Consider the following 13953-nt stretch of genomic DNA (forward strand, 5'->3'; position numbering starts at 1 on the left):
GACTAAGTTTTCTTATTTTTTCCATTTTAATATGGTAACTTTAGCTGTCTAAAGTTCACTACATTGCCAAGGCTGTGGACCAGTGTCCTATTTCCATAGCTACAGAATGACTGAAAGAAAGGAAAATGGTAATTACAGAGGCCCACATTTACGTTAATGCCATCTGTAGACTACTTGTTAGAGGGTAAGTAAAACTAGGTTTTAATAAGGAATCATTGGTACCTAAACCTCTCTGGCCTGGGTCCAAGATAGCCAATGGGTCAAAGTCCTATAAAGAGCAAGGAGCAGATGTATCAACAATCATGCCTTCCCCATAAAATCTCCAAGTACAAATGCACATTACGTATGTGGGAACTGCAAATATTTTTTACTGCTTTTACCAAAAAGCTAGAAATAGAAAAGGCCTTGTTATAATAAGACCCAGAATTTCAATTCCAAGGCTAAGAAGGTATACACCTTTAAATGTATTTACCCCATTATTTTTTCAAAATCAGAGGCCAGAACAACTCCAGTCAAATATGAAGAGACTTTTAATGAAACATGAATACTATACAAACTACCATTACATGTAGCAAAATAAATCTGTTCCAAGCTTGAAGGACCTGGTTTCTAGTTTCTAGATTTGTCACCAAATTAACTCTGTATGTAACTCATGTAATCTTTCTGAGCCATGAATTCTTCATTTGTGAAATATAGGACACTGAATGTCTAAACTGTTCTCTAACGGAGACAGAGAGAAGGAGTAAAAAGAGTATGAGCTTTGGAAGCCAAAAGATCTGAGTTTAAACCACATGTCCACCACTTACTGCCACATGACCCTGGGTAAGTCAGGAAGCCTTTCCATATACCATTTCCCTCTGATGTAAAATAGAAATGGTAATACCCATTACTTAGGGTTGTTGTGAAGATTAATGCTCTTAACAAAGTACAGAGCGCTGGGTCAGCAATCCCTCCCTTCAGCTATAGTGTTTTACGACTTTAATCTTACCAGAGGCTCTACTTTGACTTGAGGATAGAGTAGATAGATGAAGATGTCCAAGAAGCCAGATTGCATTTGACTGGAGACCAATCACCCCAGAGACACTAATGACCTACAAATAAAAAGTTAACAGTTCAATGATGGGATAAGATCCAAGTTCTATTTAATAAAAGGTCACTCACAGAAAGTAACCAGTCATTTAGAAGGTGGTGGCTTGGCTGGCAATGAGCAATCCTATGACAAGATGTAATATCATGTGTCTAGTACACCATACCTAGGTCATATAGATACTCAACAAGTGTCTACTGAATGAATGAATGATTCATTCTTTAATCATAGCAGAAATAATTTAATCATACTAGCAGTTTTCTCAAGTTTCACTGAGACTGGTCTCGAAGTTTTCAAAAAAAAAAATGGCAAAAAAACCAAAATCCAGAAAGTAGAAAAGGGGTGATAGTTACTTAAGATGAAAATACCTCTAAAAATGGAAGGACATACATTTTGTTCTCTTCTATAAATTATGCTCTACTGCTGCTTTATCATTCATGATAAGGATTTTTAAAATAATTTTCATTTACAGATTTTTCTCCCACATTATGGCAGCTTAAATTTCAGTAGAATCTTTTTTGAGTATATTTCTACTCATGCATGCAAAAGAGAGTATTGTCTGTTTAGAGATTTCTGTTTGTTTTTAAAAGTCTCAATGACTAAAACTCCTTTATGTGGTAGGTATTATCAGCTACATTTTACAAGAATGAAAACAAGTATGCTAAATGAAAAGAATAAAATATAAAGTTCTATATACAGTAAGAATACCAACTATGCAAACACAAGAATACTTGAAAAGAAGTATGACCAAATATCAGTAACAGTTGCTTCCGGTTTGAAGGACCATCGGTGATTTTTTTCAGCTTCTTTCATTATGTGCTTTCAAATTTTATGCAACAAACATAATCGTTTTTTAAAAAAATCTTAAAAGATAAAAACATTTCTTAGCAGATTAATATATCTATTCTTTAGTCAAGATATGCCCAAATATTTTTATCAGTGACATCTGAACTAGTGCCCCTTGACCTTTCTATCAAGATCTGCCGTGCCCTTTGATCACTTTCTCTTTTTCCTTATCTTTAGGGCCTGACATTCCTTGCAGAATCAGGCTTTAATTTTTTTTTTTTTTTTTTTAGATGGAGTCTTGCTCTATCACCCAGACTGGAGTGCAGTGGGGCAATCTTGGCTCACTGCAAACTCCGCCTCCTGGGTTCACACCATTCTTCTGCCTCAGCCTCCTGCGTAGCTGGGACTACAGGCGTCTGCCACCACACCTGGCTAATTTTTTTGTATTTTTAGTTGAGACAGGGTTTCATTGTGTTAGCCAGGATGGTCTTGATCTCCTGACCTCATGATCTGCCTGCCTTGGCCTCCCAACGTGCTGGGATTACAGGTGTGAGCCATCAGGCTTCAATTTTTAAGGAAAACCAATGCCAGCTTAAGTTTACTAAAAAAATGCCAGTTTTTTTTTTTTGCCCCCCAAAGGTAGTGCAAGTTTGTCAGTGAACACAGGTCCATACATCACTCCCAAATGCCTCTTGAACTCAGTGGAAATAACCAGAGACTTTCCCATTTTTCAGGGAAAACACGTTGTTTTATGTAATAGAAAAAAAGACAAAAAAGGAGGATATGTTTTCCCACCCAAGGATTTTAAATTCATTTTCTCACCTGAGTTAAGGTTCTAATGACTTCATTAAGTCTGCCTTGAAAATGAGAGGTCTGGATGGCTTCTGATTTCAGCTGAAAGAATAAGAAGAAATACTCATCCCACCCACCCCCATAAAAAAGTAAAGAGTTATATTCCCGGTGCATGAGCTATCCATCTTCTAAGCTATGAAACAGTCCTTCTATTTCAAATACATAAGCTATGAGCTCCTCAAAGCAGGGCCCCATGCTTTATCTATCATTGATTTCCTGGCAACTGTTCACTGCGGCATGTAAGCAATCAATCAACTTTTACTGCATAAAAAAAGAGTTCCTTCAAAATTATTTACAAACTTAAACATACATATGTCCACTGTGAAAATATTTTGAAGTTAAAGAACAATTACATAGATATACATCAGACATTACAGATGCAAAATGGAGTTTCTTGCAAATAACTTTTTTTTTTTTTTTTTGAGACGGAGTCTCACTCTGTCGCCCAGGCTGGAGTGCAGTGGTGCAATCTCCGCTCACTGCAAGCTCCACCCCCAGTTTCATGCCATTCTCCTACCTTAGCCTCCCGAGTAGCTGGGACTACAGGCGCCCGCCACCACGCCTGGCTAATTTTTTTGTATTTTTAGAAGAGACGGGGTTTCACCGTGTTCGCCAGGATGGTCTCGATCTCCTGACCTCGTGATCCACCCACCTCGGCCTCCCAAAGTGCTGGGATTATAGGTGTTAGTCACCGTGCCCAGCCACAAATAACTTTTGAAATTTCTTATCATTCAATCATCTTTTCTCAGGCAGGGAAATATGTGGAGAGCACCTAAATTGGCCAGGTTTAATCCCTACAAACCAAATTAAACAAAGAACAAACTTCTATAGAAATAATCCTTGGTTAAGTGCAATTATTCATACAGCAAGGCATTAAAAAGCCTGGTATAACTATTACCATGAGTATAAATCCTTCTGTTCTTAGCATACTAAGACACTGAATATTCTTCTCCTGCTATGGCTGTGTACACATTTAGATGTCTTCTCCTCCATGGTTTCTCTCTTTACCTGCATTACATCCCCTTCAGAGCCTACCATGGCCACCATGCCGTGAAGAGCTGCCAGACAAAGCATTGTGGGAGTGCCCTGAAAACAAAGCATCAGAATATGAAAAGAGGGACTCAGTCCTTGGGTTTAGATTCTATAAAACTTATTATGACACAGAGAAATAAATGGTCGAAATGGTAGCAAACTTACAGGGTCAACATAACCCATATAACTGAACCCAAAATGGAAGCAGACTAAAAGTAACAGATTAAGGTTGTTAGATCATGGGTGAATTCTTGCTTTTATTTTTCAAAAAACAAAATGTTGTCTTAAAATTAAAACACAGACAAAATAGCCAGTTCAAAAAAATTATAATAGTTGGCAGAATGCATTATTTATAAGGGATTTAAAAGTATGTGATCTCTTTCATTTAAAATTGCCTATTATTTTACCACTAATGTATATATCTCAGCAACTCCTACAAGTGATCCAATAAAGTAGTTCTTTTTCCATTATAAAAACATGAAATAGCATACAACAGGTGACCTCTACCTCTGTAAGAACAATTCTGATCCAGGCAGGAAGTAGCTTGCTGCCCAAGTCTTCAGCTTTTCCATGTCCACACACAGACAATCCATGAACTATGTTTCCTAAAGCCAGGGCAAAACCTGAAGTCTGATATAAATAAATAAAAATGGGGTGAGAAAAAGAAAAAAGAAAAAGACACAGATTTGGAGTGTTTATAACTAGCAACTTAAACACTTTTAGTGCTAACTTTCCTACTGACAAGTTATATTTGTCATCTGAAAAATCAGATACTTAGTGTTTTTTTTGTTTTGTTTTGTTTTGTTTGTAATCTAGACTGGTTTGCATCATAAGCTGCAGGGTCTAATTGCAAGGAATTCAGTTTCAGTGAGTAATTTATTTTAGGAAAGTAATACTGCACTATTGAGCAGCTTAGCTCAAACAATCGGAAGAGGTTAGGGTGAAAATACCAAGGTAGACCACACGAAGTCAATCAACTCCTAAACAAAAAGAAAACATCCCATAATAAGCACAGTATATGAAAACTTCTACCTTTCAACTTTTCAAAACTTACTCTGAATGTAACTGAGCAGGTATATAACCATAAAACAGTAACAATAATATTACAAGCTTAAAACCAATTAATTCTGCAATAAACCATTATCATCAGTATTAAGACACTGAAGAAACCTTTAAAAAATCCACATGGGGAAATTCTATAGCATGTGTAATCAGATAAAATATTTTTTTCAGTTTTTTTTTTTTTTTAATTGTAGCAATGTACACATAAAATTTATCATCTTTACTGTGAATACCAGTTCAGGGGCATTAAGTACACTCATACTGCTGTGCAACCAATACCACCATCCATCTCCAGAATCTTTCCCTTGGAAAACTGAGACTCTTTACCCATTAAACAGTAACTGCCCATTTCTCCCTTTCCGTAGGCCCGGGCAACCACCATTCTACTTTCTGTCTCTATGCTTTTGACTACTCTACGTAGCTCATGTAAATAAAAGCACACAGTGTTTGCTTTTTGTTACTTGTTTATTTCATTTAGCATAATGCCTTCAAGGTTCATCCATGTTCTAGTACACATAAGAACTTCCTTCTTTTTTTTTTTTTTTTTTTTTTTTTTTTGAGACAGAGTCTCGCTCTGTCGCCCAGGCTGGAGTGCAGTGGTGCGATCTTGGCTCACTGCAAGCTCTGCCTCAGCCTCCGGAGTAGCTGGGACTACAGGTGCCCACCACCATGCCCAGCTAATTTTGTGTATTTTTAGTAGAGACAGGGTTTCACCATTTCAGCCACGATGGTCTCGATCTCCTGACCTCGTGATCCACCCGCCTTGGCCTCCCAAAGTGCTGGGATTACAAGCGTGAGTCACTGCAGCCGGCCAGAACTTCCTTCTTTTTTAAGGTTGAATAATATTTCAGAGGAAACATTTTAAGGTTATTTAATTTAGTTTACAGGTACTTAAATTTTCCTATACATATTTGGTCATGAGTAGAGATTTTCTGCCTTGAATTTTCTGAGGTTTGACTTTATCAGAGTCTTCTATGTATTCATCTCTTTACAAATTTTTGTTTCTAGGCTTACATAACTCTTATATTCCCTAGCCATATATTTTATGATCTTATAACTACGGAGCAATAGTTAGAGAGAGAGAAAAGTCTATCAATACTCTCTCAAAGAAAAAAAAATGTCTACAGAATGAGACAGTGGATAAGGAGAGAAAAAGACATCTGTGACTGTTGGCTACAGCTGTGAGAGAAGAGAATAGTTAGAAGTTCCTCAGTTCTAGACACAAAAAATATCCCATTATACTCTAATTCAGAGTAAGTCAAAAGCAGAACTTAGCAGCAGCATGAGACCACAGAGAGAAATAATCAGGGCACACATTCCAACCTGCTGGCTATTCTCCGCTAACAGTCGAAGCTTGTTCATAACATCCTCAGCCTCTGCAGCCTCAATAATTCCAGCACTGAACGCTGATGTACATACACAGCTAAGTGTGTAGGCAAGGACCTGAGAAGAAAATACAGCAGAAAAATGTGTCTTCAGGAGGAAAAATAAAAGAACTTGGTTTAGTTGACAAGATATTCTGTCAAACTTCCCTCCAGCGTAAGAACTGGATTCAAATACATTTCCCATGGATTAGGCACTGTTTTGCTGCCTAACTCATATTGTAACATTTCATAACAATGTGATGATGGGCATGACTATTCCTACTTCATAGATAAGAGCTTTGAAGCTCAGTTTCATGTAGCTAGCAAGTGACAAAGGACGGATTCAAACCCAGGTCTTTAGACTCATAATAGTACATTTCTTTACCACATTATGCCAGAGTACAGCACCTATCAACAGTAGAAGGAAACAGATTTTTCATCACCAGTGGGTGCTACTAATTAATTGCCATGCATTCCCATCCAAGGCCAAACAGGAGAGGAAATTCAAAGAAGTGAAACACTGCTCCATTAAGATTCCCTAGAACTAGTGGGGCATAACTGGAACAGGAATATGGATTCTGGAGTCAGATAAATTGTGTAAAATAGGAATACTAATACCTGCCTCATAGCACTAGTGTGGGAACTTAATATGTTGATGAATGAATAAATAAAATATGAGTAAAAAAGAATGGTGGGAGTGGAGCCAAGATTTGGGAATATGTCCCAAATTGATCATTTACTAGCTAAGTAACTTTGGGCAAGTCACCCAATCTATCTGAGTCTCAATTATTGCACATCAAATTTAATCATCCCCTCTCTGCTACCTCATATTTTCGTGATAAAAAACCTCCCTTATAAGAACGCTGTTAAGACAAAGTAGAAAATTCAACTTCTAGCACTGGTTGATACGGCATGAAAAACGTAAGCGGTTTCTAAGGTAGAAGTTGAATAATAAAACATCAGAGGGGAGAAAAAACTGCTTGCTTAAGGCCTTATAAATCAAAACATCACAGATGCATCAGTTATAAAAATGCTGCTTTCATTTATAATCAATTTGCTCCTCGGTTGCAAGATTTTCTCTTTTGGCTTAAAAAAAATACGTACTTTTAAATCACACTTTACACTGCTTTAAAAATGGAAATGTAGTGCATGTCTTAGAACAAAACTTCATTCCTCTGTGCCCAAAGAAATTCACCAATTCAACAAGTCCTATTGCTGAAAGCAGAGGAGCTGAGCAGGGAAACACAGCAGCCATTATGTACTCATCAATAGCTCGTGGGCAGGCTGGGATAAAATAGAATCTGTTCTAATGAGAGAGAGAATCAGGCCAGGCCACAAGGTCATACTCTGCTCCTCTCAAAGAAGAGTACAAGCAGTCCAGCTTCACCTGGACAAAATAGAGATGGGCATGACACATGCCTGAAATGTTCCATCTAAAAATATGGTTAACACACATGAACTGGGTCACATGAACTCCAATTCTGCATATTTTTGCACCACAGCAGAAAAAAACTTTTTTTTAAGTATGGTAAAGGGAATTTCCTCAATAATATTTTATGCTAGCTGACATTTTAAAAAATTAAATGCCTTTTGATCGGCAGTTTCTGAAGCTTATTCCTGGCCATTTTTCAAAGTTACATTTGGCTTGAGCACAATTCTAAAAATCTCTATTTAACTTTCTTCCAGAAATTGCAGCTCTTCTTAGAAAGTGCCTTCTAGTGATGCTGAGTTAGGTTTTATATTCACTAAAGGCTCTTATCTTATATGCCACATTTAAGTCTAAGTTGATTTAAACTGCCACACAATTTGAAAACCTTATGATCTAACATTGGTTGTTTGCCATTCGGATTTTCTCTTTGAGGAAGAATTTAATTTATAGGGTTACCAAAGTATGATAAGTCCAAAATAAGTGGCAAGAAGAAAACAAAAGAGAACAGAGGGAAAAAAAATGTAACCTCCATCTCCTACCTCCTGAAATGTTCTGCTCTGGCTCCCACTGTCATCTAGGTACGCAGACAGCTTCCGAAGCGATGCTGCCACATGAACGCGGGACTGCATTTGGCTGCTGTGGCTCATGAGGGACAGAACAAGTCCAACTCCCAATATACAGCCCGTGCTTGGATGCCAAAAAAGATGAGGTGTTAGGAGCATAAGAAATCCACATAATTGCTCTTCACTTACCATGGGTGTTTACAGTGCTCTCAAAACTCAGTGAGATGGCTGGATTCAAATTCTGCTGCCTAGTAGCTGGTGTGCCCCATCATCCCTGACAAGTACACCTACCTCTCCCCTCAAAACGAACACCTGACATCTAAACAGGTATCTGTGGCCCATGCTAGTGCTGTACACCCCCTGGATAAAAACAAAAGCAGGAAATAGTTTGACTTAAACTTTATGGGTGAGAAGAGGAAAAGGCATAAACCAGCTCTATTTGTGCCCTTACTGAAATGCTGTAGTTTTTCCTGTACCGCCGCTACCTGCATGTTGAATATACTGTGATCAACTGCATAAGGAGAGAAAAGACTAAAATTCAGGATGTGAGCTGAGGACATCTGACTAATAGCAAAGAAGATAAATGCAAGGCATGATTATGAAGTACTACTAAGTGCTTCATGTTTCCTAGTCAACTTCAACAAGTGGAATTTCTTTCCTAAAGAAACTGTGTATTTGTGCACAATGACATTAATCCTTCTCTCCCCTCTGATCTTGCAGAATACCACTGGGTCAGAAGAGAAAATGGACAAATGACAGGCTTGTCAAAAGTTACCCCATGTGACAATTCAATTGAAATCTAGGGCTTTGTGTCCCAATTCTCCTGAATGAATACACATCCATTTAAAGAAAATAATTGTTCTCTCAGAAAACTTCAAGATAGTATGGTAAGATGATGCAGCTTGTGGTAATACTTCAAAGAAAAAAGCTTCTGTCATTGTTTTTTAAATGGAGAAAATGCAATATTTTTCAGAAATCACCCTTACTCTGGCTTGCCTTGCCTCTCATCACGATATCTGCTGCCGAAGAAAACACTCCAGGGCATTTCTCCGATAATGTATCTCAATGCCCACATGTTAGGTCATTTTGCTCTTAAATGGCATCTATCCCCTTGGTCAGGGTCAAGAACATTTGCATCATTTTATAAGCATGTTAGTTACTTCCCCCAACACCTCTGTGCAAATGGAGCACCCACACCTAAAAGAAGACACCCAGAAGGATAGACAGGCTACAGGATTTGCTCAAGGTCACACAGACAGCATCCAGCAGAGCGCAGCCAATACAAGAGGATTTTTTTATTTCTAGCCTTCTGTCCCATCTGCCAAACCCAAGGCCCCTCTCGGTGCCCTGCATGGTGCCATGATGAAATACGTATGAGAAGGCACCATATCTCAAGTGTGTTTTTCTAGTTTCTGTTGCATAACAATCAGCCATTCAAAAATCCTTCGTAAAGATGCTACGACAGTAACTATCATTAGTCAGGCAGAACTGCTGTTACAGCTTCGTAAACTTAACAAGCTCAACTAGCATAATGCATTTTTGACCAGTTAAAGCAACACCTAAGATCTCAATACAGCATGCTTTTGAGACTAATCACATTTATGGAAGAGGAAAGGCTACTCTTGACTAATATGAATGTAAAGCCTTTGCTATTATTTAGAATCTACAGGGAAGTATAGAATCTATATTGATGCATACAACCATTTGACAGAATTAGACCAAAGATATAATTAGACAAAATTTGATTAATACTTTGACAAATTTGACGTTGTTCCCTCTTTGACTATTTAACTGCTACCTATGCTTAAGATTTCAAATGTTACTTCCTCAGAGACATCATTCCTCGCCCAGCAGAGAGCCTCTTTAATACTCTCCCACAGCACCCTGTGCTAATTTACTTCATACAATTTTAATTATAAATTCTGATGAAAATTATTTGGGGGATTGTTTGATTATTATCTCTTCCCTGGCCTCAAAGCTCCATAAGGGTGGGTACACCTTTTCTGTTTTTTCCCTACCACAGTATCTGCTGCACCTAGTATACTGCTTGGCATATACAAGCACTCAACCAGTATTTATTGAAAGCTGAAGAACTAACCAAATGAATAATTTTAAGAGTCTAGAGTAGAGAGAAGATCTACAGAAGAATAAAAAAGCAAGACTTGATTCTTATGTTTAGTAGGAGGCAAATTTTATGAGTAGTAGAATTCACCGAACATATCACGCAAGATTCAACCAAGAAAATTCAGCTTGTTTCTTGCCAGGCTAACTGCAGAAAGAGGAACACTAGGCTCATCTGGAAAACAAATTCCTCTCAAAGTTCACACCAATAGGGTTTATCTTTCTGAATAAACAAGGAAGTCTTGCTTTTCAGGCTATCCTGGGCACACAAAAATCTCTATCCCCTAGATTGAAGCCCCTCTTTTATCATCTCAGGGGATAGAGACATTAAGGCTTTGAAAAAGACATTTCTGTTTCTAGTCCACATTTACCTAAAATTTATCATAGCAATTATTACTATAACCTAAGCAAGGTTATAATTCACTAGTGATTCTATTCATTGCTACAATGGCAGTTAACTGACTGGTGCAACAGATGAATATATAACAGTGTATGTATATACATGTGCCAATGTCACTGTTACGGCATATACACCTATTGCCCCTCTAAATAGGTCCCCTCTCATTTCACTCAATTTTCCAGTATGCACCAAGAACGTAGTCCTAAAACTTTATTCCTGATTTCCCTCTGATTTCTAAATCTTCTATATTTTAATGTGTTTATTTTTGCCCTAAATCTTAAAATGTTCCCCCAGGTGCTTAGTTCAGCAATTCCACATATTTACCTCATTCTAGCTTCTCTTTGATATGTCTACCAGCTTTGAACCAAGAATAGCTTGGGCAGAGTTGGCTTTTATATCTTTCTGTCCACTGAAAGCAAAAAGGAATTAGGTGTTGGTGTCTTCGACAGAGGAAATAAAAACAAATTATAATATTGGGTATAAAACTGAACTTAGGAATTGCTAACATAAATGTTCTGTAAGAGTGCTAACAAATGATAAAGAGAATTTGAGTTTTTAAATTCCATACACTATTATGTCATTACTTAGTTGAATCTATTATCAGAGTATATTAAAATATCACCAGCAAAAGAAATCCTGACACTTAAAAGCTAAGCAATTCTGATGTTTGTGTTGCTGTATCAACTCAGATATAATTATATTTTTTTCTAAAATTAATCAGAGATGAATCTTCAATTCCCTAGTTTACCGTAGGCAATCCTGCAGATTAAGTACTAGGCCATCTAATAATTAGTTCTAATAACAGTTAACATTTGTATAGTGCTTTGCCCTTTACAAAGCACTATACAAATGTTATCGTATTTGTAAAAGCTCAGTAGTAATTAACCAAAGCTTGGGTCGTTGATGACTGCATGACTACAGTTAGGGCTGTGAGGATCACAATGGCACAATGAGCTACCACTAGATGGCAGTAAAATGTTAGTGATAGGCTCACCAATACCAGCCAGCCCAGGTGTGCGGTTCTTTCAGTAGGGACACGTCCATTAAATCAGGGAAGCACGGTGAATTTGCTCTGGGTGAATTCTATCATTTGAGGGAGCACGCTCCCACATCTATTAACTACCTTCTAGTAAGACTTCCACTGTTTCACTTGAGGGAGGCTTGCCCTAGACTCCTGCAATCTCATTAGATAAGGGAATACTTTACACCATGAGCCAGGCTTTCAGGTCTGGGTCTAGTTAGAAAAGCAGAAGAAAGAATTAAAAAATTAAAGAAAAACGTGGGTGACATTTGCACATCAGAAAAAAATAAATACACAGCATACTGTCAAGCATCAAATTGCTTTCTTTCTATTGAACTGTGTTACCCATATCGTGTTATGTAAGAAAAATGGCTTTGAAGTCAGATGTCCCAGGTTCCTCTCTTGGCTCTGTCACTTGTTAAGTATATGACCTTGAACAAGCCTCCTATATGAGACTCACATTCTTTATCTGTAAACCAGTGATGATGATTCCTACTTCAGTATCATGTTTAGGTTGTGACATGGATGTAAGTCCATGAGAAACAGACGTGAAAATGCCTAGCTCGGCATACAGCTGCTCAGTAAGTATCAGTTGAATGTGAAGCCAAAAAGAGAACTATGCTGGGTGCAGTGGCTCACATCTGTAATCTCATTACTTTGGGAGGCCAAGGTTGGGAGGATTACTTGAGGCCAGGAGTTCAATACCAGCCTGGGCAACACAGCAAGACCCTGTTTCTACAAGAATAAAAAATTTAGTCAGGCATGGTTGCATATGCCTGTAGTACCAGCTACTTGAGGCTGAGGCAGGAGGACTGCTTGAGCCCAGGAGGTTGAACTTGCAGTAAGCCATGATTGTGTCACTGCACTCCAGCTTGAGCAACAGAGTGAGATCCTGTCTCAAAAAAAACAAAAACAAAAACAAAAACAGAAATGCATAAGGACTGACACCTAGAGAGCATCAGTAATGATGAAGCACTAAACTTCATTAACTGTAGGACTAACAGTTTGGAGAGGATGGAGGAAGGGCTTCTTGAAGCACCTGAGCTTTTAATTGGGCTCTAATAGTCAAGTTTCCACTAAATGGACAGGAAGTCCAGGCCTGCCAATACAGTTGTTCATTAAGAAGGTAAGAATCAAGAAAGAAAGTAAGAATGAAGGAGTAAGAATCTTATTAGTAATAAAAATAAATTTTAAAGTTAAATATGTTTAGACATATGAAGTTTTTAAGCACCTCAGCATCTGCATGGTGGGTAATTCATCCCCATGGTACTCCTTACATTTAAACAACCTTCCTGAAAATGATGGAGACAATGCCTGAAAGACATTCCTGACTCTGCCCCACTGGCTGAAGCTTGCAGCATCTTAATCTCAAATTTTTTCCAAACTTTATAACATCTTGAGCTACAGCTATAATGAACATCTTTGGGTGGTATGAGGAGGCAGGAGGGATGAAAAGAGACATAAAAATATCTTATTCCTTCGTTGTAAAAGGCAACAATACAAATGCATGGATTAGGTTCAAAATCTCAACTCTTCATTGAATTCAAATAACAGCTAAATTTCCCTATTTTTCTCATTAATCATTTTCTACATTCAAGAGACTTCAACCACGCCATCAAACTCTTTCTTTACTCATATTCAAACCACACTCTTAAGAAGACACTTGACCCCAAAAGTGTTTCTTGATAAACTAGGTGAGTGGCACTAGTTCCTCTCCAATCTTAGCCTGCATCTGAAAGAAGATCCCATAACTACCACCTACTAAATGGACATTTTACTTTATTTACTCCTGATGAAATCCTTTACACATGCAGCTACCACTACCATATCATTTACCCTTTTGTCAGTCTGAAACTAACAGTATAGAAGGTATGTATGTAGCTTTAAACTTATGTTCCTAAAGGCCAGAAATAAAAACACTGATTTAATGCATATTTCAGCAGTGCCCATAATATCAAAAGGTAAATGAGTCAATAAACTGGAAGTTAATGCTTATAATCTGTTAGTTCCTAGTAACAATGAACCCCAGAGGATTCATGCCTGAGGTTCCAAAACACGTGGAAGTCCAAAAACCTATGATGTAGCTCCCTCAAGAATGTCATTATTTTCAAAAGCCTAACAAAACCATATATCACCCATACAAGTCACATAGACTAACTGAAACATTAAATATCTCATTAAATGAGTGTGTTTAACACTTTTTTGAGTATTCTTTTTTGATTATTCCTTTTCGTTT

At 37.7% G+C, this 13953-nt stretch overlaps 1 protein-coding gene across 1 annotated transcript in view; it reads right to left on the bottom strand.

The window, feature by feature from the left end:
- FOCAD (focadhesin) overlaps positions 1 to 13953 on the bottom strand; it is a 315281-nt gene that overhangs the window by 44850 nt on the left and 256478 nt on the right. Inside the window, exons 29-34 of the mRNA XM_025360104.1 lie at positions 8152 to 8299; positions 6143 to 6262; positions 4265 to 4387; positions 3734 to 3811; positions 2696 to 2767; positions 989 to 1091 (exon numbers count right to left, since the gene is read on the bottom strand). Coding sequence (XP_025215889.1) covers positions 989 to 1091; positions 2696 to 2767; positions 3734 to 3811; positions 4265 to 4387; positions 6143 to 6262; positions 8152 to 8299 — 644 coding nt within the window. The remainder of the gene's footprint in view (positions 1 to 988; positions 1092 to 2695; positions 2768 to 3733; positions 3812 to 4264; positions 4388 to 6142; positions 6263 to 8151; positions 8300 to 13953) is intronic.

This window comes from Theropithecus gelada, chromosome 15 (assembly GCF_003255815.1).
Source record: "Theropithecus gelada isolate Dixy chromosome 15, Tgel_1.0, whole genome shotgun sequence".
Taxonomy (NCBI): Eukaryota; Metazoa; Chordata; class Mammalia; order Primates; family Cercopithecidae; genus Theropithecus; species Theropithecus gelada.